Source organism: Gobius niger (assembly GCF_951799975.1).
Source record: "Gobius niger genome assembly, chromosome: 1".
NCBI classification, from domain to species: domain Eukaryota; kingdom Metazoa; phylum Chordata; class Actinopteri; order Gobiiformes; family Gobiidae; genus Gobius; species Gobius niger.
In genome coordinates, this window is record NC_136852.1 from 22,074,878 (window position 1) to 22,100,443 (window position 25,566).

General features: G+C 40.9%; 1 protein-coding gene across 1 annotated transcript; it reads left to right on the forward strand.

Annotated features, from left to right (window-relative positions):
• Positions 1-1,486: 1,486 nt before the first annotated feature.
• kcnj5 (potassium inwardly rectifying channel subfamily J member 5) lies at positions 1,487-22,528 on the forward strand. The gene is made up of 4 exons (XM_079560492.1): positions 1,487-1,826; positions 12,888-12,970; positions 15,689-16,562; positions 20,964-22,528. The coding sequence occupies exons 2-4, from the start codon at positions 12,908-12,910 to the stop codon at positions 21,326-21,328; spliced, it is 1,302 nt and encodes a 433-aa protein (XP_079416618.1). The 5' UTR covers positions 1,487-1,826; positions 12,888-12,907; the 3' UTR covers positions 21,329-22,528.
• Positions 22,529-25,566: the final 3,038 nt, after the last annotated feature.

Consider the following 25,566-nt stretch of genomic DNA (forward strand, 5'->3'; position numbering starts at 1 on the left):
TGCTCATTTTAACCATTGCACTCTTAACAAGAGAGGGGTGATGAATAGTTTGAGAGTTAGTTATAAGAGGAAGTGATCTGAATGCTAGTAGCACAGTATAGTACATGATGAAGACGTAACTTGGCCACACAGCGGAGCAGATCTGAAGCTATTCTCTCCCCTCTTATCATTGCACTCATCACTCTCTGTCATGTGCCTTCTCTCATGACCCCTCCCTCATAAGGAGTCTCCAGTCGATTCCTCTCAGCCGTGCAGATAACATCACAAAGTCAAGAAGAAGAAGAAGCCGCTCGTCATCGCCTCCTTTGTCCACTTGTGTAAGAGCACTTATCAGCAGCATTGATCTCACACTAATCGCTGGCTGTGACTGAGGAGAAGGGATTCTGGACTGTAAACATAGGAGGCTGTTTTAAGAGAACAGTGTATTCTATATAGTATAATAGTATCTCTTTTTTTTTTTTTTATCAATCCAGTGTGGCTTTCATACATGGCCATTTCAGCTGTTCACTTCTGGCCGTCTTCCTCAGTTTGGTCACATAATATTGTGCAGTGAATTGTTTTTTCTGGCGGATTTACACATGTTTCGGTGCTGTGGACGTATAGGACGACAGCCCCATCTGCAGTCCGACTTCTTCAGAGCGCGCAAAAGGCAAAAAGCCCCCTCATCCCAGTTTGCTGTCTTACCATACTTACCAACTGCCTCCTTTATCCAACGACAGAGTTTGTTGTCCTCTGTCTCAATTATTTCAGCTCCATCCCAGTCCAGTGTGGTTTTCCCTTTTGCAATGGTCAGTTTTTCCTTTATCCTTTGTGATCAAATAACAAAAATAAGAAAATCTTATTACAAATGTTTCAGGAGGGAGATATCTCTATTTGCAATTAAACTCGCACTTATTGTACTTATTTGTGTCTGTTCATAATCATTTTTGCGTTACATAACCAAAAGACTGTCAACCCTTATTACAATAAATAATCTCACATACTGTGGAGAAGCTTTTGACTCTTTCCCAATTTGCTCAAGTAGAACGCAAGGTCAAGATGTCTCCATCGCCTGCAGCTATATTCCGTGTTCCTGCTCTTATCGCGTGTGCATCTTTTATACACCCACTTTGTTGTGTCTTTGTTTTGCCTTGCTGTCCCTTTTCCCCTTTGCCTTATCCTGCCATCTTTGTTTCACACCTCAAGGCTTTTCTCTCTTCAACTGCAGTTTTAGTGCAATTGATTGTAGTACAGTGCACCGCGCATTCTCTCTTCCCCCCTGTTTTACACCCATGGCATAAATCACCTGTGCCATTTCCTTTCCTGCCTCTCATTGGCCCGTTGGACATTACTCCTACAGTAGAAGATTTTTTTTTTTTTTTTGCTGCATAGTAAAGCAAGCCATGTGGTTAGATGTTGAGTACGCACTTGCATATTCTCACACTGATAGCTTGCGCAGATATAAAGGCTTTGTTCTATCTTAATAGGCCAATGCTTGAATTCAAGAGCCCTTATGCAGGCTTTAGAAGAGAGAAACCTTCAGGAGACAGCAGATGCAAATTTACATCCTCTCTCTCTTTCCCTCTCTTTCTCTGTCCTATCCTCTCTCTCCTCCTCCTCCTCCTCAGACACACATGCACTGGCAGACCCCCCTCTTGCAGGAGTGCATCGCGAGTGGTGCTGGTGACTATAGCAGCAGTAGCGGCAGAAGAAGACGCTGGGTGGCATAAGAGAAGCGAGGCGAGCTGGAGGAGGCGGGCTGTCGTTGAGCGAACCACGCGGGGGAAAAGAGTGCGCAGTCCTGGGCAATGCCTCGGAGGGAGCCCGCCGGCTACACTGAACTGAAGGTAGGCAGCGCGGAGAGGAGATAGAGATGGATGGTGGGGATATAAAAGGGGGTGTACGGTGAGCTGCTGATGCGTAGATCTCAATGCTGCTTGCACGGCTGGGTAATGCATGCGTGTTTTTATCATGCGATTTCCATCTAGACTTTGCACAACCATAGGTAAAATGAAAACATTGAAATTCATAGTTCCTGTCAGGTTGATATTGCTGCAGATACGCGCATCGTCTTGCAGAGTGTTACTGGGGGTCAATTATTTCCATCCAAGGTATTGCAAAGCCTGACAACATGCTGGTGTTTATGCCATGTGGCGCGCTTTAGTTCTCACGCCAATGCAGGAGTTTTGCACAAGCGCAGCAGCACGGGTAAAGTCAATGCGCGTGCGGATATCTGAGTGTGACAAGTATATCACAGGGAAGGGGCACATTCATCTTTCGACAGCCAACAAAGGCAGAAGATGCTGTATGTTTTAGCCATTTGTTTCATGAATATTGCAGGACATACCAAGCATTGAGAGAAAATCATTTATATTGATTCCCCTGAAACAGTCTCCTCTGGGTGAGGATTAGGTCTGCTTGGTTTACTGCCTGATGTACAGTATAGTAGTGTTAGTGGTAGCAGCTCCGGTCCATTGCACACTGCAGCATGTTAAGAGGAGTTGGTTTTAAACTTTGATGACGATATAGTGGGCTTTCACTGGCCATGTCAAATGTTTTCTGATGGTCCCTGTTCTCCTCTGGAGTTCTGGGGGACTGTCAAGGTATTACTGTAAAATATACTTTTGAGAACAGATAACAGATGTCTTCATCAGTGACATCAATCTGGAATAGAACATTTAAATCGTTCGAGAAGAGGGCAAACTTTTAGCAGAGCATTTGCCGCTGATTGGAACGAGCATGCCTCATTTTAGCCAATCACAGCCAAGCTTCAAAACAACAAACTACAACAATAGTAAATATATCAAATATTTGGTTTTGACAATTACTATTTCAGTTTTTGAGTGTGTGGCAGTACAACTTGTGTTTTCACGCCGTCAAAGAGCTTGCAGTAAGTGCCACGACAAAACCTCACAACACACAACTGGCTAAAACCACCAGTGGTGTGGGTTCAAACAAATCAGCCTGAGCTGAACAATATGAATCCTTGTGTACCTCAGACCTTGAGAATTGGGCTTACCTCCTGTGTGTCGGAGGAAAACAAACATATCTCTGCTAATTCGATATTTGACAACTCAAACTCTACATCTGATCTTTGTACTTTATAAGTTGTGTATAATGCAAACATCTGCATTGATTTACAGCCACAAGCGGCTTTTTAGCTCAGCTTTTTTGACTCTTGACAATCAAAAGGTGGTCTGGCACAGTTCTGTTTTAGTTGTGGTTGTGGATGAGCTTATGTCTTTGTAGCAGAACACTGCGATGCCATGCCTTTTGATAGATTTGCCTTCTGACCATATCCATGATGCCATAGATGCGGCATACACTTAAACAAATGTCCTGCGCACTTGCCATCGTCTTCCTAACAAGTGTCCTGTAGCCGGGGCAAAGGGCAGATGTAGAGCTCAGCGGCATCTCAGGAGCCTCTCTAAAGAAGACACTCTGCAAATAATTAATTGGATGTGTTTATTTAGTCAGGAGCGCATGTCTCCGGGGGATGTTCGCAAAGTTCCCATTTTCAAACCTATCTGCATCCTGTTCTGCCGCATTTGTGTCAAAAAGCTAAGCCAAGCGCACAGATATCCCCCCCTCACCATGTTTATTGCTCTGGAGAATGGGTGTGTTTGTCAGGTACCAGGGGAAAATACAATGTTTGTAAAACAGCTGATCGACCAATGCGGCTGACTTACATATGCAACACTACTGAGAAACTTATCTCGCTGTACAGTGCACTCCACTAATACCTTTTTTATAATTCAACAGCCTTGCTCTCCGGGAGCTACATATATGAATATAATTGCAACTCTCCTTTGCATTTGCATCAAAGACATGGGAAGAATACAATTTGCTACATGATATTATTACACTATTAGGAAACTCTTGCAGTTTTTCCTTTTGTAAATCAATAGCGCCGTTTAATCCCATCCATGTGTGAACTGTTTTCCAAAATGAAAGTCAGATTCACGTGACAATATACGCTATGCCCATATTGCCTTGCTGCTGTCCTGTTGCACATAAACCTGTATAGAGCCGTATTATGTTGATCCAAACATACAGCACAGCACGGCAGCCTGTGTTTGCCATAGACCAGTCTTTTAAATCTGACCTCTTTGTTCTTTGTTTGCCCACTGCACCTATGCTGGCACAAAACATGAAAGCCCACTGGCGCTCGCAAACATCCAACATGAGCCATCCTGAATACAAGATAAAGAGGGGGACAATACGGCTCATATCCTCTGTTGTCTTATGTGTGAGAACAATGCAGTTTGTTGCACACTTTAGGATCAGCTGTAACAATGGATTTGATTGTGCAAATAAAGACTGTTACCCAAGAAAACCTTTGGAATCATATATTTTTAGCTTTCAACTGTACAAAGCAATTATAGGTTCTTAATTTTTCACTCCATGTGCAATCTTATATTATGATATTAACTTAACAGACATAAAAGCATTCAAATCTACCATCATTGAAAACTCAGAAGAAGGTTTAACCAGGAAAAAAAACATTATTACATTATTATCAAATTATCCATGCAAAACACATAAACAAAAATGCTTACATAAACTTAATTGGGACTAAAATGGAATAAACAATGTCTTAATCTGGTCAAAACTAGGGCAAACCGGAGGATATACACTGGAGATTCCTTTACCACAGTTTGAATATCACTAGTATTGTATTGACAGCAGATTCCAGTCAGACAAGTGAGAGATTTCCCAATATAAACCCTGTGTGCAGGTTTAGTGGCTTTGGGTGAAGGAGTATGAGGATCTTCACAATGGCCTGTGGCCTGTATCCTTATCTGTCTGCAGCAGCTTAGTGCATGTGAAATTAAAGTTGTACAGAGGTTCTTGCTCCTGGCTTAGCCTCTGGGGCTGGAGCTGCCTTCATGAGAACTTCTTTCAATAGAAGAGAATCTTTTTTACTGTGAGGATCCCTTTGTTAGCCAGCGTTCATTTATTCATGAGGTGGTTATACAGATCTACCTCTCCTCACTGCATAAGTTTTCTTGGAGTTTTATTCATAGTAATTGAGAAGAAGGCAAACGTATTTGTATAGCACTTTTTACATGACTAAAAGTCACCCACACTAAAAACCATGTACTCAATAAGATGAGATAAGACAATCCTTTATTCATCTCACAATCGAGAAATTCACTTGTTACATTCGGCACGTAATAAGATCACTCAGGGTGTGCAAAATAGACAGGAAATGTGCAAACAGATAAATAGTAAAAAGGAGCTATCTTATGTACAATGAGTAGGAGCAAGATGTATGTAAGCACAGCTGGGATAGACTGACCATCCTCAACCTGCTGAGCTTCTGAAACCAGACTCATCTGCACTCACAAGGTGACTTGGCCATAGTATAGGGATTATTTCCATAGTGCTAATTAAACAGACATGGTCACAAATGTACTTTTTGATGTTTTTAAACTTTCTCCACCCGCCTCAATTGCCCTGGGGCAGACTGACTAGGTGTGGCAGCCAATTTGCACCAACAATCCACCACCAATCACACACCATATTCATATACAGGTGAGGTGGGTGAATCACTAGCCTCAGGACACAGTATGGAGCTTGATTCCCCAACCTCACAGCAGGACGGTCTGTATGGAAGGATGCTCTCTCATCCTATAACCCTTCATTGCTTAGTTCCAAGATCAGAAGAGAAACTTCTTATTTTTATCATTATTCTTTGTCTTAATATAACATATATGTTCATTTGGAAAATGTTTTATTGTAGATATTGTAGAAAGTGCAAGATGAATCCACTTTTCAGACATGCAAATGTCTCACTGCTTTATGTTTGTGTAGTAACAACATCTATTTTCATTTGAGGAGTATCACCAATAATTTGTTTCATAATCATGCACTGGTCTTACACTAAATGTCCTTCCGGACACAGCCCGCTATATGAATAAGAATATCATAAAGGGCATCACACAATTCATTGCATGAATAGCCCATATCATTTAGGAAGGTCTTAGTTCATTTGCCAGTGGAGCTGTGAGGAGAGAGAGGAGAAAAATGAAGCTTGATGAAATGAGATTAATCAAGTCTGTTAAGTGGTTTGCTCATATCACAGGAGGTGAAGGTGTAACCACTACTGTTTTATTATAGATGGAGCCATGTGGTCACAGAGCTGCATATTACAAATGATTCCCTCCTGTTTCAAAAGAGCAGGTCCATTTATCAGTGACCGTTTTCATATTCACATCATTATTAGAATAATATTTGCATAAATCTGAGTAAATATTCTTACCCCTTACTTCAGAATTTCTCACATAAATAATTAGTGCAGCAAGACGAATAGCATCTTTGACCTTTTGAGCAATAATATGTTTGGATCAGAGAGATGTTTTAAGCTTTCACTTTTCATGCATGAAGCCAATACATCACCCATGGGAATCACGGTCTGGTATATCTGCAGCTCATTATCTTGTAGAAATGTAAAGTGAGTGAGGGGTACAAATACCCTTGTCACAATGTCTCACAATTGTGAAAATAATATAGCCAGATATTGCACAGCAGAGTCCTAATAACCTCATCAATCCGTAAACAACCCCAAGCCTTTAATCTAATATAATATTGACCTCATATATGCTGACTCCAGCAGGAGCTCTCTGGAGCAGAGTATGAGGACACAGGGAAGCATGTCCTGAATTCCAATCAAATGCATTTGACCTTTGGCTCCACTGTATTGTGTTACGCATACAGCTCCTCTCTGCAGCCCCGCCCCCATCCTGCAACACATCCTCCATGATCACGGTCATGTACATGATGAGGTGAACTTCAGCTCTAGAGTCTAAACTGGTCCTTTGGAATCCGTGCACCTTGATGACAAGAACATATGAATTTCAACTTAAAACATATTTTGATTTTTGACAATGAGCCCAAACCATGGAAATTGAGGTCCCAACCCACCAGTTAAGAACCACTAAAACACTACTGTATGCACTTCTGTTATTGGAATTCTGTTGGATCCTTATGTTTGTGTTTTATACTGGATTTGTTAACATCCCATGTGCACACAGTGAAACATATTTGTGTGCAGTTTCAATCGTTATATTGCTGACTTTTGCAACAGTTAATAAAAGTAATTTCCAGTTTCTCGTCATCTCATTGTAAATAAACATTGATACACTAAGCACTTCCGTTAGCACTTGATCAGCCTCATACTGTATGAATGTGTTCTTATGTATTAACAACACTGGTGCAGCCCACTTCTCTTATCGTATTTTGATTTTAAACAAGCATGAAATATGACTTCCCTTTTTTTTTTCCTGGCAGTTTTCAATGCATACATCATTGAATAACACAACATAGTAAAATGTTGACTGTTTTTTATGACGCTAGATAGATTTTAATATTTATTAATTTGTAGAAAAGATAGATATTAGCTACTGCCAAAGTCTAGAACGTCACAGCCCTCTTATAAGATCCAAACATTCCACAGGGAAAACCTCAGCAATAAAACCTCTACCGCAATGTGTTGGAAACCGTTCTGGGCCCCCTGCAATGCCTCGCAATCACTGATAAAGTTCCCTTCGAAAATTCCATGCTATCTGTATGTTGCTAGGCATTGACCAGATCAGAAGAGGAAGAACTTTGAGCTTCCTCTTCCTGCACTTTTTATAGCTGTTAAGATGAAGAAGTTGGTGAGATCGGGGCTGTAAATCACAGGCGGACAGTGACGGCTGATAGGAGGAGGACGTGTCGGAGAGCACTCTCCCCTCTCTCCACTCTTCTTTCCCTGCTCCTACACACTCTCGCTGCGTTTCCTCTTTTCTTTCACTGTGTTCTTTCCCCCACTTCTCTCTTTCCTCTCCTCTTTTTTTTTAACCCTCTCTCTTCCCCTTCCTTCTGGCATCTTTTTTTTTGTTTCATGCCAGCTCACTTTGAAGAGGGTGTTACTTGGCTGCCTGTAGGTGTTGGGTTTTAATCCCTAACACTCAACAGCAGCGGAACATGCCATCCTTCATCCACTTGTGTGTTTAGCACAAACGATCTGATATCTTCCTTTCTTTTGGCTGCTTCCTTCTTTTCCATCTCTCTCAGAGTTTATTATTTGTGCATTTTTTTGGCATTAGGCCCTTACTCAAGTGATCGCACTTTCGGTGCTTGGTGCTTGTACATTAACTGAGAAATCTCAAATTGATGTTAAGAGTTTGTCTAGATAAAAGAATGTGAGTGGAGGCTACTGCTTTACCAAAGGGTACAGTGCAGTAGAGGCCCCAGAATCCTGTGATAAATCATGCATTGCTTAAAATCACGTAGGGAACTATAGAGATGAAATTTAAAAAGAGATGGAAATAATTTATCAGGTACTTATTAACTTCCCAAGCTCATTTAGGGATAGTGTTACTAAAAGCAGCGAGAGTAGACTGACTGAAATTACGGCGTAGGACACAAGGACGCAGAAAGAGGCATATCATTAGTGGAGTGGGAGTGCAAGTCTTAGTGCTGCAGTGTCGCTCTGGAGAAGGTTATCCAAGAGAAGGACATCACTGGATACACTCAGCTCACTATCGGCCATGGCGGAGAAAGGGGCTAGTATAAATGTGTGCGTGCCGGGCCCCGAGCCAAACTCAGTGACAATGTTTTTAGTCATTTGACCCGCCCGACCTCAAAGTGTCGTGAGTGAGAAGCCAAAGGGTTTGGAGTCCATGCTTTTTTTTACGGGTCAGTCGCAGCCCGGGACTTAATTGAGGCATGTCCAGTCACCACGGCCTTTCGCTCTCACTCGAGACCAAAAGCAAAACAAATATGGCAACAAACACCAAATGGTCAAATCGTATTGTGTATCGTATTTTGTATAATCATTGATTTATTGTAGTTGAAGCTCAAGTAAGTAATTGATTGACTTTGTAGAGTTCAGCAATTTATGGGAAAGACCACATGTGTTGTACCTAAATATAGTTCAGTTTTAATTCACGTGCAATATATGCCGTACTGCCCTGATTCACAAAGTCATCTGACAAGGCTGTCAGATTGTGACTGCTCGAAACCATTTAGAGCAGCAGCTAACACTTTATGCTCGACTCTTTCTGACATTCACGTCTTTAAAAAAGGATAAGGTTAATGCAGCGTTAAGATCATAAAAACCATTACTTAACTTTAAGTGTTTGAATAGCTCCTGTCACATAATAAGCTGGGAAAAATAATGATGTTGTAGCAGTAGTAGTAGTAGTAGTAGTAGTAGTAGTAGTAGTAGTAGTGGCACAGTCTTCAGCAATTGTGGACTTTATTCAGCACAATATACAGTATTTTGTTTCCTTCTTCCATCACAGCTTCTTAATCTTTTTCTTTTTTTACATAGGTTAATGCAGTCTTCTAACCCTGCTGCGTTGTCTGTTGTCAGCATTTGGGCTACATTTGATGAACTGACAGGAAAAACTGCAACCCATGACCTTAAAATCTATGGATCAGTGCTCTATAATTGTCTAATTTGTATTGTAAACCGTGAGATACTGCTGAATGGGCCATGTCTGCGGCCATATCTAACACAGTCACGCTCAACCGCAGCAGAAAATACATGAATTATATAGGAAGAGTTGGCCGGGGATTGCCTCAGCTTTCCAAAGGTCACTGTTGTGCACAGACATCTCAATTATCTATTATGGAAGCATTTGAAGAATATTATTACGCTATATCAGCAAATTATTGGTGATTGAATAAGGCAAATAGTATAATTCATGTTAAAGTATTTCTAGTCCATTAGGTTACAGTTTCCTAATGTGCGTATAGACCAGGGGAAATAGGAAAATGCTTAATTTAGAAGGGGCACAATTCTGAATGAAAAGCATTATATCTTTGTTGTCAATATTTCACTGTTGTCCTGGGAAGAATATGTTCTCTGTATTTACCCAAGTCTCATGTCATTGGGGAAAGGTGTCAGAAGCCATGACTTTTTCAGCCACAATCTTGGTCCAGAGTATTAAGCAGGGAATCTGTCAATTATACAGATGTGTTCAAAAGTTTACATGCCATGGCAGAATTTTAGATTTCTTTGACTATTTATAGTTAATGGTTGTGTGAAGTGAAACAACTGGGTTTGCTATTCTTAAACCATAATGAAAAAAGAAAGGACCAAAATGACCCTAATGAAAGTGTACATACCCAAGTTCTTAAAGGAGCTATACCTGATTTTACTTTACCTTTTGTATTCACCTTACTCCGCCCCGCCCACTTTTGCCACTTTTTGCTCTGTCTCGGCACTTCCGTTGTACAGACACTTCCGGTCGAGCGCAAAGCCTATAATATTCTTAGCTGATGTTTAGTAGATTGATTTGTGTAAAATGGCCAATGTTCATTTGCACCAACATGTCAACACTGCACCGAAAAACGGCTTTGTTTTCGTGTAGTGACTGATATTATTTGGACTTCTCCAGCCCCATGTTAACAGATAGGAGAAAATGGGCGGGCACAATTCATGGCGGCGCCCACGCGAATTACCGGAATAAGGTGAATATGGTAAACTCAAACGTTTGTGGGGAAAACAGCATGGATCAAGTGTATCAATTTTATGAACTTTCAGGCAATTTTTCTATTATTTTTGTGAACGTGACCGTGAAAAGTGACCCTGCAAGTTGTGAAATGTGCCTATAAACTTGTCCCTGTAAAGAATTTGGATGCTACAAATATATTAGGAAAGTTGGGAATGAGTTTGGACCACAACTAACATTTTAATATAGTGGCTACCACTTTCATTGTTTGCAATAAAAAAAAATCAGGTATACGGCCTTTAATACTGTGCCCTCTTTAACATCAGTGACAGATTGGAGTCTTTTGTGGTAGTTGTGGATGAGGTTTTTTATTTTTTTGGATAGTAAAGCGGCCCATTCTTCTTGGCAAAAAGCCTCCAGTTCCTGCAAGTTCCTGGGCTGTCTTGCATGTAATGCACGTTTGAGCTCTCCCCACAGTGGTTCAATGATATTAAGGTCAGGAGACTGAGATGGCACTAACGGGACCTTCACTTTATTCTGCTGGTGCCAGTGGCATCAGCGAACCACCTCCATATTTCACAGTAGGTATGGTGTACTTTTTTTGTTGTCAACAAGGCCTATGAGGGTCTATGATGATCTATGATGAGTACCATCAGGCCGCTTTTGCACAGGGTCATTTTGGTACTTTATTTTTCATTATGATTTAAAAATATATTATTTTAAAAATAGTAAAAAAAAATCTGAAATTCTGCCAGGGTATGTAAACTTTGGAGCACAACTGTACGTTTTTGGTTAATGGGAGGAAACGGGTGACTGTGGAGGAAAAACCCACCCAGACACAAGAGAAGAAACTCAGCTGTGAGACAAGGAAGCTGACCTTTGCCACCATGCAGAATCTACACGTGATGTTTCATGACTCTAAGTTTCGCCTGATGGCTCACTGGCCCGTAAAAGTGATGTTTCACACGGTGAAACTGAGCAATTTCACTGTCCAGCCATTCTTTATACCATCCAATAAAGAATGGTTGCCACACTCAAGAGATAAGTATTGCGGTTGTTTTCCCCAAAGCTATTCTCTGACTTCAAGCCTCGGGGAGATTCAAAGACAAAGAGCAGATACAGTTTGCACTTTTGTCTAGCGATGATTGTTTACTGCCTGCAGCGTCAGCAAATACAGAAAACGATATGTACTTAGCATATCCCTGAGGTGGCTTGTCTCCCACTTTCCCAGCAAAAAAACTCCTGTCACTTTAAGAGGAACAGATGAGTGCTGTTGTTATCAGGATCGTCACAATTCAGCCCGGGCATTCTGTCACTCTCCCGGTAACAAGATAAATGCTTGTTACCCTCTTAAAGCGCCAAGATAAAGCATCCCCCAACAGTTTCTGTATCAGCCCTGAAGCACCTCGCGTTTTCGTGGCTGGCTAGTGTTCCTAAAAAGCACTCAAAACCTCTGGAGTTTGCAAATCCTGCGGTCGGTAGCTATCTTTAATTCATGAAGACCCAAACAGAAAGCGAGACCTTGCTAACTCCGTGTAATATATTCGCCGCGTGCACTTCACCTAAGCTGAGGTTTTTGTGTTCTTTCTTCTGCTCCGAAACACTCGATGCGTGTCACGTCAGTCTGCCCTTTGCTTTTCGACCATCACTGTCAACACTACAGTCCTGTGTGGCTCTGATTTGAGACGTGGGCTGCAGCCGCTTCAAACTCAGATGACGAACAACTGTCACAAGATTTTAAGGTCATATAGAGAATTGATCTCGCGAGTCAGTTTCCCGCAGAGCTGTTTTTCTGGATAAAGTGAACATTTTCTCTTTGACCAAAAGGAGATGATGCTGTCACTATAGAATTTTGGTCACTTGCAAAAAAACAAAAAATGACACTGAACACAATACATTCTGCTCAAAAGGAGTGGGCTGAAGCAATAAGCTCATGAGCGCCAACCCCCAAACTCAATCAAAAAAAGTACATTTCACAATGGTACAAAAGGAACATAGTACAATAGGAACAAAACAACAACAAGGAAACAGCAAAAACACGGATTATGTGCACTATGTCTCTCAGGTCTTTGGGGAATGAAAATGCACCACTAGCTTTGAAATGAACAGGACATGAAATATGGGATGATAAATATATGATTATAAGCTATAGATTGAATGGAATGATTGCTTTGACATTCCACATTATAAGATTTAGCTCTTTGCTTAGCTCTTTCACAGCCAGCGCAAATGGACTGCCCTTTTCCCACACACGGTTCAAACGCCGTGTGTCGGCAGGTGCTAATTACACCAGCTGCCCAATATTGACATTTTACCAAATGGGAAAGGGCCCGACGTAATACACTATAATCGTCTGGAGGGTAAACATGTATATAAATGATGCACAAGGCGGGTCAATTTGTAATAATGTGCCCATGATTTGTTCATGTATTTTTGTACTTTTGTTTTCTCTGATTCCAGGGGATGAGCAGGGGCTGAGGATGGCAGGAGATTCCCGAGTCCTCATGGACCACAACATGGAGATAGGAGTCACACCTGCGCAGGTAAATTTGACACAACTCTGGACTAATCAGTCAAACATATAGTCCGGTTCACAATGTAATTTCGCCGGATTTTTGTGGAGAGTATTAAAACTATACATTTTTGAAAACTTTATAAACTAAGCACTCAGAAAAACAATGCTTCCATTTGCTCTGATATGTAAAAAGAAAAAGGTGCGACAATAGTGAGAAAAAAAAACATTTATATGGGGAGTAAAAAACGTAGTTTGCCGGAAATTAACAAAATTTGGCAGCAAATTCCTTGTGGTCAATGAAACCCTTGTCATATTTTTCACGGTGTTGCCGCAGCGATGACCAGAACTCCCCATTTACTCTAATGGAAAAATTGTTTAATTGCACAATTTTACAAAATGACAAGGGCAAATGGAAACATTGCTTTTCTCATTGCTTATACCATAAGGTTTCCAAAAATATATAGCTTTCATACTCTCCACAAAAATCCCACAACAGTGGACATAGTGAACCTGACTAATAAGATGAATCATAAAATACTCTGGTCAAAATGTGGCAATGCTTACAAAAATATAAATATGCTATATATACTAGGAATGAGAGCAAACATGTTTTTATCAATCTGTAAAACATTACAGAAAGAAGCATTACTAAACAAACATCTTCACTAGGATGCAGTCTTCTAGGCATCTACATGAATTCACAAGGAGTATTTGTGCTGCTCATCAACATTCCATGGAGGCTACTGTCTGATGTATTATGTAGAGCCTATACTGTACCTACATTAAAGTCTTTTTCACCTAATGCAAGGTCAAATGACTCACACTACATGTTCAATGGGTCCAGATTAGTCCTTCTCTAATTTAGTTACACTCACTATATTTAGAAGGTATTTCTAGAGCATTTCAAATGGTTGAAACACAAAATCAACACTCTTTCCCAAACAGGCTTGTCCACTTTTATTTCCTGCTCAAACATAATCACTGCAGTGTTCATTGAAGTCTTGATATGAGTGCATCTCAAATTCTCCAAATGTTAATGATCTAATAAGGCTACAGGAGCACATTCCTCACATGCTGATACACAAATGATCCAAAGTCCGTCGCGTCCTTTTTGCCAGACAAGCGAAGAGGACAAACTATAGTCTTTTATCTCACTTTGCCTTGATAAGTGGGGGGGAGCAGCCATTTAAGGATGGTGCCCGACTGAAACCGATATCTGTCTGGACCTGCGGGCTGATTGGAGCTTACACTGTCTGTTCGAGCGCAACTAAGACGGAGAAGAGCGCCCACCACTTACCTCTGTTGTCATGTGGAGGGGACTAATGAATTTGTTTATGGTCTGCTGCCCCTGGGGGATGTATGTATCACTATGTGCGGGCCAAAGGCTGGCGACACTACTCGTGACGGCTTCATCTATCACTCAATTAGTGCGACGCAAATGCGCAGGAATGGATGGCGTGCGCGCTTTGGTGTCCTTGCATTGTCTCTGCTCGCTAATTACCAGCAATTCCAAAGCAACACTATGTCTCCCTGTCATTTGATACCTTGAATTCGTTAGTTTTAGTTCCTTCTTCATCATGTCCTTAATTGTGTTTCCAATCAATATATCGTCTTTCAATTATTCTTATGGGGCTAAAAGGCGTCGTCATATCAATACAGGAAAGCCTCGCTACTTGTGAGCACTCGAAAATATCGTTGACATTTGATTGAAACATATAAAGCACACTAGCCGTGGAACAACAAGCCAGTGTCATTGATCTTACCAGCTGCTGCAGTCGCTTTAAGGACATGGCTTGTTGTCCTTCACTGTCTATATGATACGGCACAACATTTGTCAGGGCACAATGGGGTGGTTTCTTGGGATACAGTGCGCATGAGACTAACAGTGGACAGGTGTCGTATTAGCAGGATAATGATGGGGTTAAATCATGTGTTTTCGCACTTTAACACAATGCGCTTCAATCATCGCCTCCAATTGCAGGGCGACAATGCGCTGACAACGCGTCCTTGGTTGCCTCAGCAAGTCTGTCCTTCCCCACGCCCTTGCGCCGCGGAAAGAAGGACAACTCAGGAACCAAGTCACGGCGCGGTAATTTAGAGGAAATTCGGTTACGTTTTTCAGACAAAAGTTTAACCGGATTGCTCAGACTTAATTTAGTGATTGATTTAGTCGTCTATGAGGGGGGATGGATGAGGGCTAGAGTTGCCAAAGCCACGCGCTATCGGGAGGACTGAGAGGGAAACACAGGGGGACGGGGCACAGCTGCGGAGCCGGAGTGCCTCACTGGAGCATGGCCAGTATTGACAAGACCTGCTGCCCTTGTGTCATGTCCTTGTGTCTGTACACAAACACACAACAGTGTATGGTTTTGCTACTCTTCTGGCTATTTGAGTTACTGGTTTCAATTGTTATTGGTTCACTGATTGGTTCATATGTGCGGAAACTTGATCAATAATAACATAGTAGTCATGGGGAAAATGTTTAGAAGTCCTACTTTGTGGATTGTTTGGGCTTATCAAGGGGGACAATGTTATGCAAACTCAAACGGCTTTTATCAGGGCACCTTTGATTTGTTAGCATGCCATTCAAAAAAAAAAATACAACTCCAGGTATAATTTTAATGTAAGAACTGCATTTTTCATACTGGGTTCTTTTGAAATCTGAAAAACTATCCAGGGGCCAATCCAGTCAATTTGGTAAGTTCACTCATATAATTTTTTTCTTTTTCCCCCCTTCCTGACACAGGTAAAGAAACTCCCCAAACACTTACGGGAGGCTCAGATCCCAACAGACCGCACTCACCTGATTACCGACCCAGCCAAAAAGCCGCGACAGCGCTACGTGCAAAAAGACGGCAAGTGCAATGTTCACCATGGAAATGTCCAAGAGACTTACCGGTACCTCAGCGACCTCTTCACGACGCTTGTGGACTTACGTTGGCGCCTTAGTTTCTTCATTTTTACCTTAGTCTATGTGGTCAACTGGCTTTTCTTTGGCTTCCTGTGGTGGCTTATCGCACTCATTCGCGGGGACTTGCTGCATGCCGACGAGGAGGGCTGGACCCCTTGCGTGGAGCATCTCAACAGCTTTGTCTCAGCGTTCTTGTTCTCAATTGAGACAGAGACGACCATTGGGTACGGGTATCGGGTAATCACGGAAAAATGCCCAGAGGGTATTGTTTTGCTTCTGGTGCAGGCCATTTTGGGGTCCATCGTGAACGCCATGATGGTGGGCTGCATGTTCGTCAAAATATCCCAGCCAAAGAACCGCGCAGAAACTCTGATGTTCTCGCACAATGCTGTTATCTCCGTACGGGACAATAAGATGTGCCTGATGTTTCGGGTGGGAGACCTGAGGAATTCCCATATCGTGGAGGCATCGATCCGGGCAAAGCTGATCCGATCACAGCAGACTAAAGAAGGAGAGTTTATCCCGCTGAACCAGACAGATATAAACATTGGATTTGACACAGGGGACGACCGGCTCTTCCTGGTGTCGCCGCTCATCATCTCCCACGAGATCAACGAGAAGAGCCCCTTTTGGGAGATGTCCATGGCGCAGATTGAGAAGGAGGAGTTTGAGATCGTGGTTATCCTGGAGGGCATGGTGGAGGCTACAGGTACGTGCAATATTATTTATATGTCACATTGTGGAATTGGTGCATGTCTGATACGACTCAGAAGGCGTGTGGAAAAAACACTGAAAAATAAAAGCTTTGCCGAATGTCTTTCCACACTCTTCACCCCTTTCACTCTATGTATGTCCAAAACTAAATAAATGGGCACTTGGGAACACACATCTACAGCAGGCTGCAAATACTTCTGCTGCCAACTGCTACTTCTGCTGCTTCTAGTGGTTCCATGAATTGTTGGAGTGGCATAATACATTATGTAACACATTATACAATTCAGCAATGAAGTCAGAATGCATGCTCATTTAGAAACTTGGCTTATCACTTATCTAGTTCAAGTGTTTAGGTGTATTGATTATTACATTGCAGGTTGAGAAATATGTCTACGTAGATCACATGGAACATCGCTAAATCACAACGTAATGTAGTGCCAAATAAATGTCATTTTCTTGGAAGGAAATAATGAGTGGTAAACATGTATCAGTCAACAAACAGGAAATGAGCTGAGTGGATTGGTAAGTACTTAGGCAGGAAGGTCTTACTGAAAAAACATATACTTAAGAACTAGGTGTAGGTATTCCAAGGTGGTCTAGAATTGCTCCTCATGTTATTGTAATGGTAGAGTCAATTAATAATGACCTTTTGATTTATTTTACATTAATACTTATGGCTTTTTGACATTCATTTCTACATTCCTGTATGCACTGCCTCCACAACTGAAGGGAAGGCTGTCACTGCTACGCTGGGAGTGGTTCCCTGCACGCATGCAGCCCACATATGCTCTGTTGCCACTGCAAGGTTATGTCTTTGAAATTGTTTATTTCAAAATGAATCATCTGTGTTTTGGGCACATGACAGATGGTCCAGAAAAGTGCTCAAGGCTGGTTACATTTATTTTGTAATGATGGACAATGATTGCTTCTGGAAATGTACAGAAACCTTTTACAAACTGGAGTGTACAGGAGTCTTGGCGACAAAAAAAACAGAAATACGAATTCAACATTAAGCACACTCCTAAATTGAAGATTGTGAAGTGCAAATTTGTTGTTCAATACTACTGTATATGACATAATTGTTCATAACAAACCAACCTTGACTAATGTAACCAGGCATGACTCTTTTGCATGTATCCGGACATTTCTGCTCTATTTCATTTGGATTCTCTTTCTACTGTAGCCATCACGTTTCCTGCTCACGCTGCTGGATTCTCCACTCAGATATTAAATCACAGTTGGCTTCACAGCACAGTCAATGGAGTCACACTGGTGTTATGGCGTCATTGTCCTTGGCCAATCTCCTGTGAACCAATACGACCAATCTTCACCCAATTCCCTAAGACTTGAATAGGCCAGGGGAAAAGGGTGGAAGTTCAAATAAATGGTTTCATCCATTTTCATACAACAAGCCGTTTTGTGGTCCGTGTGATTTATAAGGGTGGAAGAGGAATAAGACACAGACCTTTGAAAAAAAAGCGACTTCATTTTCTCGTGCAAAAGAACAAAGATATATCATGCGGAGAATTTCTGAAATATTATAACTCCCACAGTGGATCCTGCATGAGCCCTACGCATTACAATGAATCAAGTCAAACATTTTGTAATAAAAGACATGGCTTTATTCCCTGACTTCACTGAATATTTTTGATTCTTGAAACTTTGAGCTGCACAATGATCCCTCTTTCAGCTTTAGCAAAGATATGGTATTTGATTTGTATGTGAAATGGAAAATGCATCAAATATATATATTCCATACCACTTCTCAGAATCCATAAAATGTTTCCTGGAAGGTTCTATATTTTTCTTGAGGACGCTCGGATTTCAGTGTGACAGACACACGCATGCGGCTCATTTGACAGAGAGCATGACTGTTTAGTGTCAACTTAAAACAGGAACATCAAAACAAGGCAAAAAATCGTTTTGAAAATATGGGCACGACAACCTGCTTTCACTCTGCTAGACTCAAAGATTAACATTTGAACACATATTAACAATAACCTACAGCACCAAAAGCAGGCAACAACTATGAACTGACCCACAGAGCAGTAACAATACTGGCGCAGAAGCCTGATGAGTCATACCAGGTGACTGCTGAGAGGGTGAGAATGGTAGCAAAAGAAAAACAAATAGCCCTGTAGGAAGACTCTGACATTTGGCTTCAAACACGAACAGTAAATACAATTACATTTTCCATTTGTGTCAGCTTCACCAAAGTGTACCGTACTCATTGTGACAGATGGAACAGATCAACAGGATCTGTGTATTACAACATGTGAGCTCTGAAATGTGTACAGACAATAAAGCAGAGTTTGCATAAATATTTGTGAGAGATTAAAAGGGTCTCAAATGTAGGTATTACTGCCTGTTTCCAAAAAGCAAGTGTTTGTCATGGAGTGTCTCATAGCTCAAAAACACATCACCAGCCAAGAGTCTTACACAGCAGCCTGCAGCAGACTTTACAGCTTGCACAACAGCTCGCTTTTCCAATACAATGGGAGAAAAAGCCAATTCTTGCTTCTGGGAGGAACAATGCTTTAGAAGAGGGAACTATTTCAATACATTTTCTTGCTAATACATTTGGTGCACTCTTGACAATAGCATAATGCTAGAACTATACAAAATTCCATTCTTGTCATCAGGGATCTATATAGTTACTAAAATAAACACTTTGCAAGCTAAATGCGGAAACTAGGGCAGTCTCAAAAGCTGTAGAAGAGATGCAGATTTGACTTCCTTCACAATGCATCTCCATATGTATTTAGTGCCCGAGTCTATTTTAAGTTGCATGCCTTAAATCGTTAGTTAGTTGTGCATTCAAATGAAGCCTTGTTATATAATGGAACAGCTGGACAGACTGTCCGGTGGTGAGTCAGATGTTTCTTGTGAAGATGGCAGTGCTAAGGTTGTGGTTATAAAAGCATTATATCCATTGTAATACAAATCAGGCAGAAGATGTACTGGAAACAGAGTCCCCACAGCTTCATCGGACTGATCATTTCAGTGCTCAAATTACTTTAATTACAAAGCATATCTTGCCATATTGTCTTCACACATGTTTCACCCTAAATTCAACTGTATTTACTACAAAGTTAGTTCAGTTCGTGTTGACATCCGCCACATAACAACGATCAGCTGTCTCCTGAACGAACGGCATCAACCTGTCAATGTCACGCACGTCTGCACTTCCCTGATGTTACATGGCGGTCATCTCTCTCTCGTGGTCAAATACTGGTACGCAAGGCAAGGAGAAATGCACTTCATTATCACACGGAGCTTTACTGCATAGCAGGAAGGGAAAGGGGCAGAAGAGTGACACACCTTGATGATATAAAATTGATCCATTTTGCCTCATCAGAGTAGTAGCCTAATCCAAACATCCTGTCATGCATGTATTGATTAAAAATAAGTTATTTCTACATGCAAAAAAAGAGGAATGAAAGTGAGAGTCGTTCACACCACATCCGCTCTGCCCCAGAGTGCGAGTGGAGTCTCAGAGCAACTGTTTAGACCGGCCTAAAGTGCTGCTGTTGGATTCACACTGACCCAAAAGCGCCAATCTCAGGACAAAAGCACCTTTAAGTCGACCTAACGAGAGCCTGTGTGAAAACGACATAGGCTACTAGCACTGCAACCTTTTGAGAAGCTTCTCAAATCTGTGTCAAATAATTGTACTCTTGTACTTTACTTTAGTACATTTGAAAGAGGATCTGTTCATCCTTTTGCTTAAGTAGAATTTTTACTCAAGTAAATGATTTTCTCCTGTATTTGTACTTTGAGTAGTAGGATTATACTGCATTGCATTGATAACACATTTCTGCACGTCTACATCAGGGTGAGACGGCACCAAATGGCCAGCGGTGTTATTGCTGGCAAATGAGTTGACAGACAACTTCTCACACTCTAATCTTTTCATCTAATTCTAAATGTCTTGACAAAGTGTTGTTTTTGGACATGAGAGAAACTGCGGTAGCTTGTGGACTTTGAAGTCTGTAAAATATTCATTCTGAGTTGAAACTGAAGTGGGCAGAAAAAAGTGTCAGTGTGTTATTCTTATTGTGATATACACAAATGTTTCATCATCTTCAAATGGAGCTGACCAACAGCCATGTTTTTCTGCATATCTTTTAAACAAATTCCAATTCTGTTTCTTCAGGCAGTTTTAAGACTTTTCTCCTACTTTGCTTCTATAAATGATGAATCTCTAAAAAATGTAATTATGGCAAAGTCAGTGGTATTCAGCCTATTACTCATATCTTTAATTGCAGATAGAAAACAAAAGCTGAAAACGTGTGCGTGTAGTCATTTTGTTTTCGTTTTTTCTTCCAAGCATAATTCCTAATATGTTTTTTTCTTCTTTCTCTGTCTTTTGCATGTCCATTTGCTCCTGGTTCAGGCATGACCTGTCAGGCCCGCAGCTCTTACTTGGACACTGAAGTGCTTTGGGGTTACCGCTTTACCCCCGTCCTGTCACTGGAGAATGGCTTCTACGAGGTGGACTACAACAACTTCCATGACGTGTACGAAACAAACACCCCCGCATGCAGCGCAAAGGAGATGGCCGCCAAGCTACGAGATGCCCCGCTATTACCTCAGCTGTCTCTCCTCAGCCCTGAACCCAAAACACATACATTTGACCCCTTGAATCTACTGGCCAATCAGGACGAGGACGAGAGAGAGGTCGGGGAGGACAGAGGGGATAGCAATGGATCCGCTACAGCTTTGGAGCAAGTGTCAATCCTGCCAGATGGACTGCACTAGTGATGGGCGCATTGGTTAAAAAGACTGAATGACGGAGGACAAAGGGATATGGGGCAGTATACTCCTTAATTTAATCAGCTTGTTTCATCGCAGTGCTTTGGGAGACATCTTTGTTCAACCCCATGCAATACCCCACAACTAGCCCAATCTATAGGCTTCTGTAGATTGCTTACGCACAAACACACACACACATTTGCACATGACTAGATATCTATGTACTGTACACAGAAAGACTGCTGTTTCAGATTGATTTTTATAATTGCAAAGACCACTTACTGCTATAATCACTCCAAGTTTTATTATGTAAACTTGAGAGGACACTAGTAGCCATATCTGAGTACTATACGGACGTACTATTATCAATATTGTCCTATCTATGTGTTTGGTTTGTTGATTTTGGAAACTTATGATTTTGTCTAAATTTCAATAGGGGCCAGAGTTTGTTGAGCCTGGCTAAAAGTATGACTCATTCTATGTGTTCTTTACAGAGGAAGACAGTTTGGTACTGCTCCATAGAGAGTGGATTTCCCTTAGGACAATTGTGGCAGAAACAATCACAGCACTGCTGTATGAGCTGCTGTAAATCAGAAGTTATCTCAAACTAAATAGCCAAGATGGGTATCGTACCTGATCATTTTTGCAAGTTTTTGAAAGAAAAAAGAAAACTGAATTTGGACCTAATTTAATCTACAGCAGTTTAATCTACAGCACTGCACTTACACTCACATTTCTCTGATTGGTTGGTTCATTTCATCAGCCAGTCTTTATGGAGCAGTACTCGAGGCCTAAAGAACACACAGAGTGAGTAAGACAGCGAGCCAGGCTCGCATCTCTTGTCCCTCAACTTGTATGAACTCATCCTTTCCGTGGTGAACAAAAAAATGTTGATTATCATATCTGTCAACATCCAGTCCATTCCATTTTAGCTGCTGTAAGTTTTATATCATGGTTACAAAAGCAGCAAATAATGGCATTTGTCAAGTGTGATTTCATTCACATGAATATCTTAAATGATTTGTCTGTTGTGTCCCTTACAATTTGCCCAACGAGGCAAGTGCTTTCACCTTAACTTTTGTTTTTAAATGTTAGCATAGTCTTCCACAAGTCCCTCAAAAAGGTTCATTTTGCAGCTTTGCAACATGGGTTGCTGTGGGATTACTGTTCTTCATCATCTTGAATATATTTTGCAGATAATATTTTGGTCGTTCGTAAAAAACACTTGGAACAAAGTAATGACAATAGAACTTGAATCCCTATCCCAGTAATCTGCAAATTCTAGTCTCAATATTTTGGTTAAGCTCAATCATACACACCTTGTTCATCCCTAGGGCTGTTTATTAAAATCATCATGTTTCTACGCAACAGCAGCTAATACAAAAACAATAAGTGTGTACTGCCTAGACCTGGCACTTAAAGCACACTTTCCTTTACCCACTCCAACAGATCCAGTGGTCTGATGCATGTCCGTTCTCTTGTGAATGACATTTAATGCAAATATTGATATTTTATAGAAAAGTACTTGAAATCTTAGTTTTTCTACATTGCTCAAATGAATATTTCAGAAGAATAAAACAAGTTGATTTTAAAGCAGACGACAAACAATGGCAGTGTCTGTTGCCATGACTATTTTACTCAGATACTTAATGCATTACAGCATTTGATTATTTTTTATCAAAATCTTTTTGAGTCCAACCACTGTCAAAAATGATGCTTGAATTTTTTTTATTACACAAATGTGCATGAACCCTTAATGCCCCAATCGCTTAAAGGTTTAAAACAACATAAACATTAAGAAGAACAGGGTATTTTTAGGCATGCAAATATTAATGTATAATGATTACTTATTATAAGGATTAAACATTTAAACTCTCCCAGTTATTTCTTTTTTTCTTTTTTTTTTCTTTTTAAAGATGCTTGACCAATGTAATAGTTTCACTATGCATCAAAACAATGTGAGAAAGAAATTACTTTTTACCATTGCTTATGTAATTCTGTTTTTGTGTGTTCTCATGGGATTAAACATAATATGTCCAAGAACAACATGTACTTATTAAATAATGCGTGTATGCATGAGTAATGAGTAAATCTATGCACGGATGGAGACATTTAGTTCAAGTCTGAGACAGCAGCACTGAAATAATAAAATAGTTCTCAGGCCATAAAGGAAAATCTAATTAGAATCGAAAGAAGTAAGAGAAAAAAAATGCTCAAACCTGAGCAACAATGAAGGCTTGCAGTAAAAACGAGACGCCATCATGTGACATAACTGTTGTTATTCTATTGCTTTTAACCAAGGAACAGTTTTTAAGGAAGATTTAATGCATGTCATTAATTTCAATGCACCATTTTAATAAAATTTAGACAGGCCCCTACACATCTACACAGGCACGAACCACATTATTGATGCTGAGGAGAAAAAACACAAGGTCTTATAGATCAAGAACATACTGCACTTTTAGTGAATTTAAATAAGCTAATGTAAATGAGCAGTTTCCAAAGTTCCCAAATTCTTAAAAGTGCACCTTGTCAGATTTTCTCTGAAGTGTTGAGTTGAAATACTGAAGCAGACATGTTGTGTTGTGGCTTTAGATTAGCAGGCTCCTGGTAACATTACTAAAGATTATCATCAAATATATTACATGCTTTCCTTTAGGGAGCTTGTGGTTTATCTGCATTCTGCTAGTTGTAATTAAAAAACATGGGCGCTTTCCTTTCACTTTAAGCTGAAAATCAGTCCGTCTTGCAAGCATTCTTCACAAGAGATTGAAGAATAAAACTTTTCCCCAGCATTCCCACTGATGCATTACATGGACCTCCAGCAGGCGCTTGAGTACACTTTCTGTCACAGGACCCCCGAGCACACATTGCACAGCCCAGATGGACATGCATGGGCTGACACAAAGACAGGAAACAGCTGGTGCTCTGATTAGGAAGGCCACCTTGGCTATTAAGTACGGCGCATGGTGAGACAGTCAACAGTGTGGAGCTACTGACTCAGCCTTTGACAGCAGAGAGAACGCGCCGTTACATATCCGTCACCAAAGTCACTAGATCTCACCAAAAAGTCCTGTCACAGCTATTCTCGGCCACAATATTAAATCCGTGAGTCTGGATGTGCGAGCTGACAGTCCTTGATTCAAATCTGAATTATGCACGAAGATGAATATAATGCGTCCAGTGAATGGTGCTTTGAAATAGGCATCCCGGGCAGGTGCGTGACAGCGTGTTTGCATATGTGTGCACGTGAATGGGCCACCGAGACACAATTAGTCATCTCAACCTCAGGCCAATAGCGCTCATGGACACAATGGAACCCACAAATTCATGTAATAAATGTTAAAGCGTTTAGTTACGCGACCTCTACAAAGCTGGAGAGAGTGGAGAGAGGAGGGAGCACAGAACAATGGGGCTGCAACGCCTGATAAATGGCACTGCAGCAAAGAGCAATTTTTTTCGGGTTTGTTGATAATGATTCTTTGCCTTTTAAATTATTCAAGATTAGTACTAAGCTTTCTTTTTCAAGCAACCGTCTCTTTTTTACTTTCAGCATTTTCCTTAGTTGACCATTTAATGCTTCTTCTACATCTACTGAGGCCCTCTTTAGTAATCGGAGTATGAATATAATAAGCTGCTCATTTGCATGTGCAGTCAGTGTGTGATATAATGTCCAGGAAAGTCCACAAATAATTACATGGAAGGAGGATAATCATCAGGAATAACTGTTCTGGACTGCTAATTGTCTATTAACATATTAATTCAACCAAGACAGAATTAACAACCCACCAATACATTCTTCAAACTTTACACAAATAGCTACAAGTCAAGTTGATTTCAACCGGAAAATTCCTTTGATCTGTTACTTGCTGTCCTCCCTGATCAGGAGGCTGGGGTTAGGGTTATGATTATAGTTAGGAACGGCAAATGTGATGTAAGTTGTGTTTCACTCACACAGATCTTATGCATAGTTTTAGAAAATAGAAGGTCTTGTCTTTCAAATGAGGTATCACACTGGCGTATAGGCTGTAGGGTCTCAAGTCAATGTACAGATGCACAATTGATAACCCTAAACCTAACCTAACCTAAGGACGGGAACCTGAACACTATTTCGCAGTGGCGTGCCGTGGGGTCTCGGTCAGCGCCTTCCGTAGCAGCCTGGTTCACTCACTCAAACGCATATAAACTGATTGAGAATAGAAAATCAACAACGCAAACCAAAGCAGCATTGCCTCTGCCCCCAA